The 15,202-nt window shown below is 36.3% G+C and overlaps 2 protein-coding genes across 3 annotated transcripts in view; both read left to right on the top strand.

The window, feature by feature from the left end:
• The window catches only part of LOC110110362 (calmodulin-binding transcription activator 3), a 53,499-nt gene extending 42,691 nt beyond the window's left edge, over positions 1-10,808 (top strand). For both annotated transcript variants that reach the window (XM_020841789.2, XM_020841791.2), the window contains exons 11-13: positions 162-729; positions 9,538-9,864; positions 10,468-10,808. In XM_020841789.2, coding sequence (XP_020697448.1) covers positions 162-729; positions 9,538-9,864; positions 10,468-10,575 — 1,003 coding nt within the window. In that variant the 3' untranslated portion in view covers positions 10,576-10,808. The remainder of the gene's footprint in view (positions 1-161; positions 730-9,537; positions 9,865-10,467) is intronic.
• A 1,640-nt stretch (positions 10,809-12,448) lies between these two features.
• Positions 12,449-14,419, top strand: LOC110110357 (pentatricopeptide repeat-containing protein At2g29760, chloroplastic-like). The gene is made up of 2 exons (XM_028696928.1): positions 12,449-12,980; positions 13,091-14,419. The coding sequence occupies exons 1-2, from the start codon at positions 12,867-12,869 to the stop codon at positions 14,252-14,254; spliced, it is 1,278 nt and encodes a 425-aa protein (XP_028552761.1). The 5' UTR covers positions 12,449-12,866; the 3' UTR covers positions 14,255-14,419.
• The last annotated feature ends 783 nt before the right edge of the window (positions 14,420-15,202 follow it).

The following is a 15,202-nucleotide window of genomic DNA, read 5'->3' as shown; positions in this document are numbered from 1 at the left end:
GCTTTTTTATTGCTTTTTAAAGCAATTTTTTAGTAAAAAATTAAAATTTTTTACTAAAGAGCTGCTTTTAGAAACGGTAAGAAAGTCGTTCCAAACGAAGCCTAAGCCTACTCTCTATGTCTAATACCCTGAAGAGTGATTTGCATCTATTGTGTTTGCAGAGAACGGACCGTGGTATCCCTTGTCACACTTGGTGCAGCCTCTGGCGCATTGACCGATCCAACTCCAGAGTTCCCATCTGGGAGAACGCCAGCAGATCTGGCATCTGCAAATGGACACAAAGGGATTGCAGGCTTTCTTGCTGAGTCTTCTCTTACCGCACATCTTGAAACCCTTACCTTGAAGAATACTGACAATGTTGTTATATCTGAAGTTACTTGTACGAAGGATATGGAAGATTTTGTGGAAAAATATGATGTAAATGCACCGGGTGAACCTTCTATGAAGGACTCGCTCACTGCTGTTCGTAAGGCCACTCTTGCTGCAGCTCGCATTCACCAAGTTTTTAGAGTCCAATCATTCCAGAGAAAGAAATTACTGCAGTATAATGAAGAAATGTCCGGAATATCTGATAAGCAAGCTTTGTCGCGTATATCTATCAAAGCGAATACAACTGGAGAGCATAATACACCTGCCCATGTTGCTGCAATTCGTATCCAAAACAAATTTCGTGGATGGAAAGGGAGGAAAGAGTTTCTTATAATTCGAAAGAGAATCGTGAAAATCCAGGTGATTCTTTTTTTTTCTTTTTTTGTGCTATAAATCCTGGTGTGGTGTTGGCATGGATGTTCTTGAATCATTTTCATTGTGGTCGTCCTCATGCATTGGTTTCTTGAGATTGTTCTCTGGTTTTTCTGATACAATCTAGTGTTCGCCCTGAGATGTTCAAATGCAGCTAAACCATTAATTTTCTTTATTCTTTGAGATTCTCTTGCCGAGTTTAGCCAAAGAATTGAATGAAGCCATGTGTTGAAAGCGTTTGCTTTCTTTCTAAGAAAAGGCTAATCTAGCTAGGCCCTTCTTATTTTAGCTCTTGCACCCTTTCTCTTTGCTAATATTGTTAGCTCTAGGACAAAGGGCTTTGCTGACACAAGAATTGAGTAGGTCCTGTAGCTAAAATTGAATCTTTCAGCTTTTTTTCCTTCTTAGTGGCGCAATGTTTATGTGTTTTTGTTGGGTGAGGGAGGATGATGTCGTTAGGAGGGTTATTATTATTTTATATATTTTTGTTTAAGTCTCTTTTTAGTTTTTTCTCTTATTAGGGGTAGTTTAATAATTATTGTCTTTTGAGTTATTAGGTTTTTCCTATAAATACACGAGCCTTATATTAGGATAGCAGTTTTTTCTTGAGAGTTTGTCTCAAGTTATATCCTGATTTAGGTAAGGAATTCCCTGTTGATTTGGGGTGGATTAGGGGTGCAAATGAGTCGAGTCGAGCTTGAGTCAGGGGTTGTTCGAGTTGAGCTCAACTGTCAAATGCCGAGCTCAAGCTTGAGCTCGAACTCAAGTTGAGCTCGAGCTTGAGTCGTTCCACCGTAAACGAGTTCGAGCCGCTTGTCGAGCCTCTGGCGTGGTTTGGTTCACCGGTGGATTCTCGAAATACACGTGGGAGGAAGAGATTTATTCCCTGTCTTAAAATTTTGATTCGCTGTCTTTTACAACTGCACCGGAGAGAGAGAGAGAGAGAGAGAGAGAGAGAGAGCAGAGAGCAGAGCATATTTTTTGAGTTTGTCATTTATTATTCTGTGGCTGTCAGAGAAGAGGGAGAGAGAGAGATGGGCAGGCGATTAGCATTTGAGCCAGAGTACATTTGGCGGGAATTTAAAATACTGGGTGAGATTTCTAAAATATCGGGCAGGAATTAAAAATACAGGCCTGAAATTATTATTCATTTTTTAAATTATTTAAATTTAATAATTTCGAGCCGGCTCGCGAGCTCACGAGCCGAGCCTCATCAAGCTCGAATTCAAGCTCATTTAATAAATGAGCTTGAGTTTGAGCTCGAGCTCGAGCTTGTGACTCGATAAGCTCGGCTCGCGAGCTTGTTAACGAGTCGAGCTCGAGCCAGCTCGCGAGCTGGCTCGACTCACTTATACCCCTAGGGTGGATTCCCCTATGTTGGAGAAGGAAGTATAGAAGGAGATTGTAGTAGGGTCTGGGACTCCACCAATATCGATCACTGGAGTTGTAGATATCTTCTTCCTAGTCGTCCTTGGCCGCTGCAATAGGTTCTAGTAGTGACACTTGGTTGCGAAGGGATTTCAGGCAGCTGCATGCTTATAATTCCAGGTTTGAAGGCTTTCTTGGGGCCTGGAGCCATAGTTACCAGCCAAGATATGCCTCTAGACAACTAGGAAGCACTAGGAAGAATATGCCTTTCTCAAAACTGAAGGAAAATTGTGAAGTTCTGCCAAAAAAAAAGCATAGTGATCTACCCTATCTTTTCTTGATTAAAGTGTAGGTTCCTGGAATTCCAGTAATCATTGTTTCAAGCTGATTTGGAATAGCCCACTTTGGGAGGAGAGTGTTCGGAATCAGCAGTTAGAGAATAAGGATTGCAAGAAACCTTCTACATCAGGTTCTCTGTTTTCCAATCCATTTTCTTCATTTAATTCTTTCAGTTTAAGAAAAAGTCTATTCCATTTGGTCTGGACTTTGATGTTGATTGCTGGTGACCAGCAACCTGTTTGCCACCATCAGCTGGGATCCTTGATAAACTAATTTTTTCATAGAACAAGATCAAGAAGACTATAACAGGATAGACAACAACTTATGGGGCTGTTGGAGTTACAACTTCATCCTGCAAGAAAATTTGGGTTCGATTTAGGGAGAAAATGCTAAAGTGAAAGTTAATAACTTGATGCAAATTGTGTTTAGATATTTCCATTGGGTGTGGATTTAGAGTTCAAATTTCTTCTTGTTTTTTTTCCTAGGTTATTTAGGGTTTGTTGTAAAAGTGTTCTTGAGTGTTCAAATCTTATATCGATTTCAAATTTTGGCATCAAAACCTTAGAAATAGTGATGAAATCATCCGATCGTGGAAAGTTTATCAAAGAAGAGGTTGAAGATCTGCGGTCATAATTAGACCACTTTATTTTTGAGTTATTATTTGTATTTAATTTATTTATGCATTTTTCTGTTTTTACCCTCATTTGAGGGAGTAGGTTCATATGACCCCAGGGGGTACTTTTGTTTTTAGAATTATTATTATATTTTGACTATTTATAGTTCCCTTCTCCTCTTTGGATGATGATGATTATTATGAAGAAAATTTCCTGCACTTACCCCTCCCTCTTCTCCACAAACTGCCGGCCAAACCCTTCCAAAAGTCGCCGGCCAAGCACCCCCTCCCCTTCACTACCATCCAAATCCTCCACCAAGCCGCCGATCATCCCACTTTCCCCCTTCAAGTTCCCTCTTTTGCAACTAGCCATAATTCCTCCTTTATTTAATATTCTATCCTTAGCAAGCTTCTGAATCCCTCCAATTAAATCCCCCACTCAGCCTAACCACCAGCCCCCATGCTTCCACAAGGCAATAACCGAGTGCTCTCTTCTCAAATAGCTCTATTCCAGGATTTTGATCTCCCAATGCTGCTGTCCAGATTTCCTGGACATTTTAAAGCTGTTGTCCAGAAATTCCAGCAAACATAAACTTGCTGTCCCGCATCCCATAGCCAGCCAATTTGTTGTCCATAAAGTTCTACCTGCTGCTCAAAAATTTAAGCAAGGCCGCCTACTGCCCTGCTATCCGGAAGATCTTCCTTTGTGTCCAGAAGCTCCAGCACCCCATAGTTTGCTGTCTACTCATGAATGGCCAATCAGGAGCTTGATTACGGCTTCGTATTTGACGATCAAGGATTAATCGACATTCACCGATCTCCGTTCTTCGACGTAGATCTTGATAACTACTACTCCACCGAAGAATATGTGGAACGAATCATCTTCTCCCTTGCAACCACTATTGATTAACGACAACCTCTCGTTAAGTGGAAACTCTCTTCCGAATCCTGACGAAGGTGAGCTCTCTCCCGATTCTTATTTCTTCTAAGTCTTCATTAATTGTGGCATCATGAAGATTATGCAAACTTTCTCCGCCTAACCAATTATTAAGAGTGTGAGTGAGGGATATTAATATTGATTAGTCTAACTTTTAATCTAGGGATTTCCTTTGAAAACCCCCACGTGATGCAAAGCTTTATTTGAATTGGTTGTTTTGTGCTCCTAACAGTTATCGTGTATTCAATTGTCTACGCCTAATCATTGCTTTATTGTGTTCAATCTATTGTTTAATCCATGGGAAGTTGTATAACTGCTATTGATTCATCACAAAGTGTGTAATTTCAAAGCTAATACATTTTCTTATGCATGAAGTTCTACATCACATAGGTTGCTGCCTTGAAGAAACTAACCCCACAAAAATCAAGAAATAGCTATGGAAGAATTACATTATGAAATTCAACAATTACAAAATAGATTAATGGCATATAAAGGTTGTGAATGAGAATCTCTTTCATTTCACTCTAATGAAGAACGTTTCGATCAATTACTTTGAAATCATTCAAAGAGGGCGAACCTTATCTTAGAAGAGAACCAATATGATGCTATCAAGATTTTGGGGTTAAGGTAGACATTCTTAATTGTAAGGGCGGATTAAATACTGATGACTTATAGTTCGGTTGCATATGGTGGAGTGCGTGTTTAAATATGAAGATATATCTATTGATAAGTGTGTAGAATAGTATCCATCAAGTTAAATAAAATTGAATCCATTTGATGGGAAATCTTAAATGAATAAGAGCAAGAGAGGGTAGGAATAAAACCATCACGTGAGAGAAAATGAAAAAAAAGAATTACATAAAAGGTACTTGCCAACTCGTTTTAAGCGTGACGTCTTCGTTAAACTTCATAATTAGTTTGTTCATAGAAGAATACGTGGTTGAATTTGAACAATGAATGTTGAAATGCAATGTCAAACTCGAGGAGTATACCATTGCCCAGTTCATTGGCACTTTGTGTTTTTCGATTGCAAATATCATACAACTACAGCAATATTGAACGTTATGTGAAGTCACTAAATTAGCTTTAATGATATAATAGAATGACAGCGTATCAATACTAATAACTTTTCTTTTGTTTCAGGGAAATTTTTTTGTAAAGATTGTAAGGAATTTTGTGATGACGCTGTGAGGACCAAATCATTCCAAAGCATCAAGGAGCTATAAAGCCAACACTTCAAATACTAACAATTCATTCACAAAGTTCTTTAGATGCTTAGGATTTAAACATTGGGTCAAATTGTTTAAATCAACGTGGTGTGTCTATAGTTGAGGAGGCCCCACCTAAGGAAAATACTAAGTAGAAGACCCCCTAATGATAATGCTGAGCAATCAGTATATATGGATAATGAAAAGCTTTTTTGTGATTTGAAGAGTTTTAAGCAAAATTATAGATCCAAAGTATGATTTATATTGACACAACATTTTTCATACTAGATGTACACAACATTTTTCATACTAGATGTTACGTGTAAGGGAAAGTGTGTGATATGATTATTGACAAGTGAAGTTTTGAGAATACCGTCTCTAGTCAGATGATTGAAAAATTAAATATATCTACTTAGGAGCACTCTACATCCTATAGATTATCCTTGCTATATAAATGAAATGAGATAAAAAAATAACAAAATGATGTTTAGTGCAATTTTTCATTAGTAAGAAGTTGCAAGATGAGGTGTTATGTGATGTGATTTCCATGGATGCCTATCATTTATTATCAAGAAGATCATGAAAATATGATAGGCATATCATCTATGATGGTTTTAAAAATACTTGTACTTTAGAATATGAAGGCAAGAAGGTGATTTTGATGTCAATGAAAGATGACATTAAGGAAAAGGTTGGAGTCAATGTTATAGCTTCTAAATCTATGTTCCTAAAAGCAGTGCTAGAAGCTTCATCTACTTATGCCTTTGTAGTTATGGAAGGAAATCAAGAAGAGGAACATATCCCAAAAGATTCAACCTTTACTACAAAATTTTTAATATGTATTCCCCACATAATTACCCCTAGGATTATCTCAGATGTGAGATGATGTACAAAGTATGATTGATTTTGTCCTTAGTGTTGTTTTTTGTTATCATCTAGCCTATCGTATGAGACCTAAGGAGTATGAAAAATTACAAACTAAGTAGAAAAACACCTGGCTAAAGGTTTGATTTTTGAGAAAGCGCTAGTTCTTATGCAGGTCCTACTTTATTTATCTAAAAAAACGGCATATAGCGTATGTGTATAGATAGTTAAGAAGTTAATAAGATTGTGATAAAATATTGATTTTCAATCCCACTACTAGATGACTTATTTGATCAATTACATGGAGCATGTTTCATTTCCAAAATTGATTTACGCAATAGGTGACATCAAATATAAATGAACTAGGAGATGAAGGGAAGACTACTTTCAAAACACTAGATGTTATATGAGCGGATGGTGGTATCTTTTGGTCTACATATTGCTCCCGACACTTCTATGCACTTGATGACTCAAGTGTGTAGACCCCTTCATGAGAAAATTTGTCATGATATATTTTGATGATATCCTTGTTTGCAATTGCTTTATGGAGGAGGATTTATATTATTTAAGTCAACTTTTTGTATCCCTACAACTAGAGAAGTTATATGGCAATCCTATTTAATAGATTTTTTAGCTATCAAAATCGATTTTCTATTGTACGTTATCTCTAGTGTTGGGATTGAAATGGACCAAGTAATTATTCAAGACATATTAGATTAGCTTATGTCACAATCTTTCATCGATGTACGAAGTTTTCATGGCTTGATGTCCTTCTCTCAACATGTTATTATGATTTTTCCCTTTGTGGCTACTCCATTATTTGATGTTCTTAAGGAAGATAAATTCATTTGGATACTTGTAGCTCAACCTAGTTTCAAAAAACTTAAAACAAATTATAACCAATGCCCCAGTTCTTGCCCTTATTTCAATTATATCTTTGAAGTTGATTGTGATGTCTCAAACATGGGTATAGGTGTCATGTTGTCAAAATTGGCATCTAGTTGCCTATGTTAGTGAAAATTTAAATGAGGCACTACACAAGTACTCTACTTACGATAAGAAATTTTATGCTATCTTCCGTTCTTAGAGGGCTGAAATCATTAGCTATTGTCTAATAAATTCATTTTATATACAAGCCATGAACCCTAAAATGCCTTCAATGTAAGAATAAGCTTAAGGGAAGACCTTTAAAAAAAAAAAAAAAGCTTAATGGAAGACATAAAAAATTAAAATAAATAAAAATAAATAAATAAATAAATAACTTAAGTGAAGACATGCCAAGTGGGCTAAGTTTCAAGTTTGATATTCAAAACCAGGTTGCTGGCACTTTGAGGCGATTTTATACACTTCTTGGAGCCCTTTCAGTCTAAAGTCATAGGGTTTGAAGCAATAAAAAATCTTTATCCTGGGGAGTTGAATTTTGTGAAAAAATGGAATCTATGCCAAGTCGGAACCCATATGTTCTATTAAATTCAAGATGGATACTTTTTTTTTTCTTAATTGTGTTTGTATTCTGCATTGTTCATTGCGATAAAATGTTGTGTGTCATGATGGACGATTAGGGGGTATTTCAGTTGTGATAAAATCATTGCCCTTATTCACAAAAATTTTTATTGGTCATCTATTCAACTTGATTGTTGATCGATTCCTAAACAAAATGTTGGGTGTGCCACATAAGCTAAAACCAGGAGGACATACACTCCCTTTCCTGTACTTGAGTTACTCAGGGTAGATGTAGGTATAGATTTTGTGATAGGACTTCCAAATACCAAACGACATAAGGACTCTATCATAGTAGTGTATCGGTTTTTCTGAAATAGCTCTTTTTATTCCATGTCATAAAACTCATGATGTTTCCTATATTATTGACTTATATTTTCAAGAGGTCATTCTTTTGCTTGGAATCCTATGAATTATTACTTTATATTGACATGTTCATTTTTAGTCATTTTTGAAGAACTTTATGGAGAAATTTGGAACTAAACTAAATTTTAGCTCAACTGCTCACCCTTAGACGAATAGCCAAATAAAGCATGTCATTCATAGTCTAGGAAACGTATGATGATGTTCTGCAGTAAAAAATATAAAGCAGTGTGATCTTACCTTTGCCCAAGCTGTGTTTGCTTACAATTGGTCCATCAATCAAACTACAAGTTGAAGTCCTTTTGAGATTATATATGGTCAGAATCTTAACACCCCCTTAGATTGGACTCCCGTGATTATCACTTCAAAATTTACTGTTAATGGAGTTAAATGAACTGAGGAGATTAAAATCTGCATTATCAAGTTCAAAATATGACTAAGAAGAAAAATACACAATATCAGATGAAAAGCAATAAATCTCGCATCTGCTGGACCTATTGCTACACTTAAACTGAAAGCTGATGGATGTAAATATTTCGGCCACCTTCAATGTAGTTGACGTTTCACCCTACTATGACTATGAAAAAGAACTAAATATCGAGGATAAGTCTTCTCCTACCTTGGAAGAATGATGTGGTGAGGAGTTGTTAGCTAATTTAAAAAAAAGAAAAAAGAGAAACGAAATTAAAAAAAAAAAAGCGTTGTTTCATATCAAACAGTGCATATTTCTGAAAGCAACGTACCCATTCGATAAATGGATGGATGAAAGATAGGGAAAATGAAACTTACAGGTAATTGAACTGTTCCGTCACACTCTCTTCCTTCTACCCACTCCCTATCTCCGTCCAACTCCGCCCAGCACGAGCAACACCCTCACGCACAAGCCGCCTCACCTACCCTGCTCCCTATCCCATACGCACGGCCGTCCTCCACCTTGCTCTCCATCCCGCATGCTAAGCCGAACCAAAGGCCTCGCGCACATTGATCTTTGATCCAGGCAGAATGAATTTAAACTGGAAGGCCTCGCGCCGTTTATCTTTGATCTGGGCAAGATGAATTTTAAACTCGAAAGCCTTGCGTCTTTGATCTTTGATCCGGGCGAGATGAATTTTAAAATCGAAGCCTTCGTGCCGTTGATCTTTGATCCGGGTTGGAAGAATCAACGGCAAGTGACATCTCGATCTCCCCTCATAGGGAGGAGATGCCAGGAGACTGTCAGATTTTTCTATTAAAAAAAAAGGAGAATTTTCTATTGGAGAGCTATTGCAGAATTTTCAGAGAGCAAATTAGAAATAAATTAAATAAAAATATTTTTTATCAATAACATAATAGAATTTCTTTTAATAAATTGGTTAGTTAATTAATGATTTATTTTTATTTTTTCCAATTTCGGGAGTTTCTGACTTTGATTCATAGGATCAATGATCAAAGAAACGTAGGCCAGCATTTCTTCCAATTTTGGGAGTTTCTGACTTCCTTCATTAGTGTATTCTCTATTTTTATTTTTTTTTCCTATTTTATATTTCTTAACCTCCTTTGTTTTTGTTTTAGGATTTTATTCATTAAAGTTTATTTATTCTTTTACTCATCTGGTAAAAACTTAGGCCCATATACGTGGTCACCAAGTGAGGAAGCGATACAAAAAGATTGTCTGGACAGTAGGCATTATGGAGAAAGTAATACTTCGCTGGAGACGAAAAGGGAGTGGTCTGCGTGGGTTTCGATCAGAAGGCCTGCTTGAGGGCTCTTCAGGTCAAGAAGCACAGCCCCAAAAAGAAGAAGATTACGATTTTTTACAAGAAGGCAGAAAGCAGGCAGAGGCTCGGATGCAAAAAGCACTTTCAAGGGTCAAATCCATGGTTCAGTACCCTGAAGCAAGAGACCAGTACAGCAGGCTGCTTAATGTTGTTTCGGAGCTCCAGAAGTCAAACGTAAGGATCTTTCTTTTATTTTTATTTTTCTAAATGATTTAATATTTCCAACTGTAGGAAACAAACATAAAACTCCTATTTGCTGCAATTAATTATGTATCTGCTAAAGGGGAAATTATTCTGCGCGGGGTTTCGAATGTAGAGGATCTTCACTTATGCTCTGCTCACACAGCAAATAAGCAGCAAATCCTCACAACTAATTATTTGCTGCTAATTTACTGCGTATCTACAAATACGCATTATATAGCAGTAAATACGTAGTGCGTACACAGAGCTTACGCATAGGATACAGAATAATTTGAAAGATTCTCTATGTTCGGACTCCGCACAGAATAATTTCCCTTGCTAAAGCCACCGGTGTTTGCTATGCAACTAATTTCTTCATCAGATGTCTGAAAATAGATTGTATCAGGAACCAATCAGCGGGTCGCTGAAGTTGAAAACTCCCTACTTTCAAAGACCAGCAACTCTAAACCCTCTGTGTGCTGCTACATTTTCGATACTGTTAATTAATTAATTTCTTAATTGCATCGCTCTATGCTTTCATTTGTTACTTTCAGATAAATTCCTTCATTTTTTCTGCTAAGGTTTGACAAATTTCAGATGCTGCAAGATAGATCTTCCCATGAGGTTGACGATGTTAACAATGGCGATTTCATGATGGAATTTGAAGAGTTGTGGGAAGAAGATTCAAATATTCCTGCTTCATAATTTAGGGAGAATAATTTTCATTGCAGTTGATGTAAAATTTCGTTTCACTAAAATTGGTCTGGTAGTCTTAGCAATATGTAATATGTATTTAATCCCAAGATGGGGAGATAATTTTTTGGCTGCATTGGAAATCGAAGCCGAGAGGATACCCCATCTTTCATAGGGTCTGTTCTTTAAACTAGAATAATCCTTTGTTGCCAAACTTAAAGGAAGCAGGAATTGTGATTTATATTTCTTTGTTGTAGCGGTTCTGGTCTGTGGATGTCTTATTTTGAAGTTTGTATAGTTTTAAGTCATCTTAGACTTTATTTGGAACAATTTTCTTATTGCTTCTTAAATTTTTATACTAAAAAGAATCCTTTAAGAAGCAGTAAGAAAGACATCCCAAATGAAGTCTTAGGCTTCTATTTTATTGCTTTGTAGATTAAAACAGGTTTTATAAAATGATAAAGTTCGTATAGTATGCAGCCCTTGTGATGCGCTGGAATGAATGCTGGGTGGTGTCCAATGGGTCCAATATATAATAGGGAAAAGTTATTACATCCCGATAAAAAATTGAAAATCCGGACAAATACCGAGCAATACCAAGTGCTGTACCAAGTATGGTACTGAGTGCCCAAGTGATGTGCCGCTTTGTTATTGGTCTCTAGACGCGTTCGGTGTCCGGACACAATAATTACTTCCAATGTACGGGCTTAAAAGAAGGCTGGGGCTGAAATCCCATAGCTATAAATAAGAATAAGTGTTAGTTTTAAAGAAGAAAATTTGCTTTATGATGTCCTATTCTGAATTTTTATGGTTTTTTACTATTAAATTTAATTTTAAATTACAAGAATACACGGTTTATCAAATAATTTATATTGTAATTTTACTAAAGCAATTTAATAGTACGCATCTGCAGGTGTAATTGCTAAGAGAAAATTATTATTTTTCAAATATTATCATGATTATTATGTAAAATATATATTTTTGAGGAAAAAATAAAATAGCAACATTCATAAATTTATTGAACTCTAATATCTATGATTGCAAAAAATAGCTTCAGCCACAAAAATTAATAGTGGTGTAATTACATGTACAAAAACTTAAATTTAATTATTTATAAAACTAATATCCTCTCTTATTCATTCTTCATATTCTCGGTCTAAACATTGAAATTTATAATAAAATTCTAATAAACTGTTTTTCACATTTGTCAAAATTTAACGGTTTAATTGTGATATGCAAATTTCTAAATTTAATAGTTAAAAATAAATAAAATGAATACTTAAAGAAAATTAATTTTATGTATGTAATTTGCCCAAATATTTAAAATAGTAATAAAATTATAACCAAAGCTTACTGCGGCAATTTAGAGCTGGTTGACATTGAGTGAATTTATAACAAATTTTACACTCATGAATAAGAAAAATTATTATGTGTGGTGTTCAAATGAGTTTAGAGGTCAATTTGGACGCATCATCACAGTGCATTGGATGACATGATGCATCATGACCTTTGGACGTATTCGAACACCGCACAGAATAATCTCTAAGTGCACACGGCCTCAAAAATAAGACTTCAGTGCTGAAAAGTTGTGCAGCATGTGTGAAATATATATATATATATATATATTGTGACGAGGAACCGTCTGATGTCACACTCGGCTTCATAGAACGTGTTTGGCGGTCCTTAAATCTTGGCCGACCTACCGGGCCACCAACACCACTGTACTCGCAGCCTGCGCTTTGGGGCCCATTGAACGGGCGATTGATGATAGGTTCCCAACCGAGCACGCCCATCAACTAAAGTAAACATAGATGGGTAGAGAAGGTAAAGTTTGCTTGTATGATTTGTTGCATGAATCAGTTTATGTTCTTACGCGCCGAATTGAACCTTCACAAACCCGGTCTTCACCTCTATGCAGTTCGCTCCTCGCCGGAAATGGAATCTACTAATCGAAAGCTCTACCAAAGATGGTTTCTTCTTAGAATCCCTTGATCTCTACTCTTCATTGCTGAAGTCTGGTTGTCACGGAGACCACCTTACATTTACTTTCGTGGTGAAGGCCTGCGCTCAGCTGGCTTCCTTATGGTCTGGCAGAAAAGTCCAATCCCATGTAATCTTACTTGGTTTCCAATCCGATGTCTTTGTTCAGACTTCTCTTTTGGATATGTATTCCAAATGCTCTTTCTTGTCCGAGGCACGACAGATGTTTGATGAAATGCCAAGCAAAAGCGTGGTTTCCTGGAACTCTATGATCTCTGCTTATGCCAAGGAGTTCCAGATAGACGAGTCGTTTCGGCATTTCAATGAAATGCGCTCTTGTTGTTTCATTCCATCCTCAAGCACTTGCGTCAGCCTTGTATCAGGATGTTCTGGCTCAACTTCTGCCCTACAGCAGGGTAAATCGGTCCATTGTTTTGGTACTAAACTTGGGTTTCATTCAGATTTACGCCTTTCGAATTCAATTCTAGGTATGTATGTGAGGTTCAATTTAATCCATGATGCGATATCTCTATTTGATTCAATGAAGGAAAGATCAGCCATCACTTACACCACCATCTTTGGTGGCTATGCAAAGCTTGGAGATTGTTTTATGGTGCTGAATCTCTTCAATCAAATACGCTTGAAACAGATAGGTCTGGATGCCATTGTATTTGTCAATCTTATTTCATCTTGTGCTCTTTTAGGAAGATTGCTGATAGCATCCTCTGTGCTTTCTCTTTTGATCAGAAATGGTTTCGATTGCAAACCTAATGTTGCTGCTGCAGTAGTTAATATGCTTGCAAAATGTGGTGATATATTTTCTGCTAGAAAGTTTTTTGATTCTGTCACTAACAAGGATGTCCTCCTTTGGACTTCAATGATTGGTGGCTATGTTCATGCTGATCTCTCAAGAACAGCATTAGATCTTTTTGAGGATATGATAAGTACAGATTTGCCACCAAACAAGATAACAATCATCACCATACTATCAGCTTGTGCTGCCATTGGTTCACTCTCTGCTGCTGAACAAATTATTGAACACATAGATGCTTATGGGTTTCAATCAGACTTGCAAACTCAAACCTCGTTGATCCACATGTACTGCAAGTGTGGGAGTTTAGAGAGAGCTGAAGAAATATTCAATGCCTTATCTCGCAAGGACTTGGCGGCATGGAGCTCCATGATAAATTGCTATGCTTTTAATGGCAAGGGAGAAGAATCACTTGCTCTGTTTAAGGAGATGCTGAAGGACAAAAGCATTAAGCCAGATGCAGTAGTTTTTACTGATGTTTTATCAGCATGTAACCATTGTGGTTTGGTTAAGGAAGGTTTGAAATGCTTCACAAGTATGCAACTGCAATATGGTATTGAACCTAGCAAAGAACATTATTCATGTATGGTAGATCTTTTGAGCAGAGCAGGATACATTGATTCATCTTTGGAATTCATCGGTCAAGTACCGGTTCAATTAAGAAGTCAATTATGGAGTCCTTTTCTTAGTGCATTAAGAGCTTGTAATGGTGCTCTTGGAGAAAATATCTTGCCCAGTAAGTGGGAGGTGGAGGGAGAGAGCACAGGGAATCATGTATTACTTGCTGGTATATCTGCTTCTTTAGGGAAGTGGAAAGACGCTAGAGATTTCAGAATGTCAATAGACAAGAGAGGGTTGAGAAAGGAAGCTGGATGGAGTAGAACTGAGCTTTATAGCTGAACAACCTATGTATATTTAGATTGTACAGCACAATTGAGATTTTTCTTAGTAAATTATTTATGTAGCCATTCGCTTTCTTTGTAACGCTTCGCCACATTGTTCGGGAAGAAGTTCATTTGATTGGAGCACTTAGAATATTTAATGTATGTGAGCATTATGTAAAAAGATATTCAAGTACTTCTCACATTACAACACATCATAAAATTCTAGAAAATTAGGTTGTTGTGAATCATGAAAATATTAATATGGTTGTTGGGGAACCTTTGGATGTTTTAGGTGTTGGTAAAGCTTGACTGAAAATGGATAACATATTAGTTTAGAAGATCCAATAAGTTATTTATGCAATTAAGTTGATGTGTATCATTTCTCTAGTGAGTCTTTTTTGTAGATACACACATATGTCATATCATGTACTTATCACATATAATGAACTATAGTTGATATATTTAGTATACCTTTCAGTATGCATAATCTATTAACATATTTAAGTTAGAATGCAAGTCATGTCAGAAGAACTATAAAAAAATGCATATCATGTCAGATCTAATAGAATAAATGTGGAAGTCATAAATAATACCTAATAGTGTGTCTTTATTCGTATCATTTTAAATGAAATATTATATATATGCAAAATTACTTGGTGAAAGCTCCATATAATCATATCAAAATGTTCTAAATGAATATAACTATGTCATATCAAAAGTTATATTCTGAATGTTTGTTATGTTTGAAGATAATGCAATTTTATTAGATTTAGGAAAGAGAAAAAACTCAGAAATTAAAATCATCAAAAATAAAAATAGGGTTAAACCCATCTACTATGACCAAAAGAACATTGCAAATTAAGAGGGCATACATAAATATCCTACCTTACAGTTTCAGGGGTTCACACAATGCCAAGGAGGTAGACAACTTCTTATGGGGATTAGAGCAATACTTCAGGGAGAT

Source organism: Dendrobium catenatum, unplaced genomic scaffold (assembly GCF_001605985.2).
Source record: "Dendrobium catenatum unplaced genomic scaffold, ASM160598v2 fragScaff_scaffold_853, whole genome shotgun sequence".
In the NCBI taxonomy this organism is placed as follows: Eukaryota; Viridiplantae; Streptophyta; class Magnoliopsida; order Asparagales; family Orchidaceae; genus Dendrobium; species Dendrobium catenatum.
Note: the sequence above shows the minus strand (reverse complement) of the source record. Positions and strands in the feature narration are given on the sequence as shown.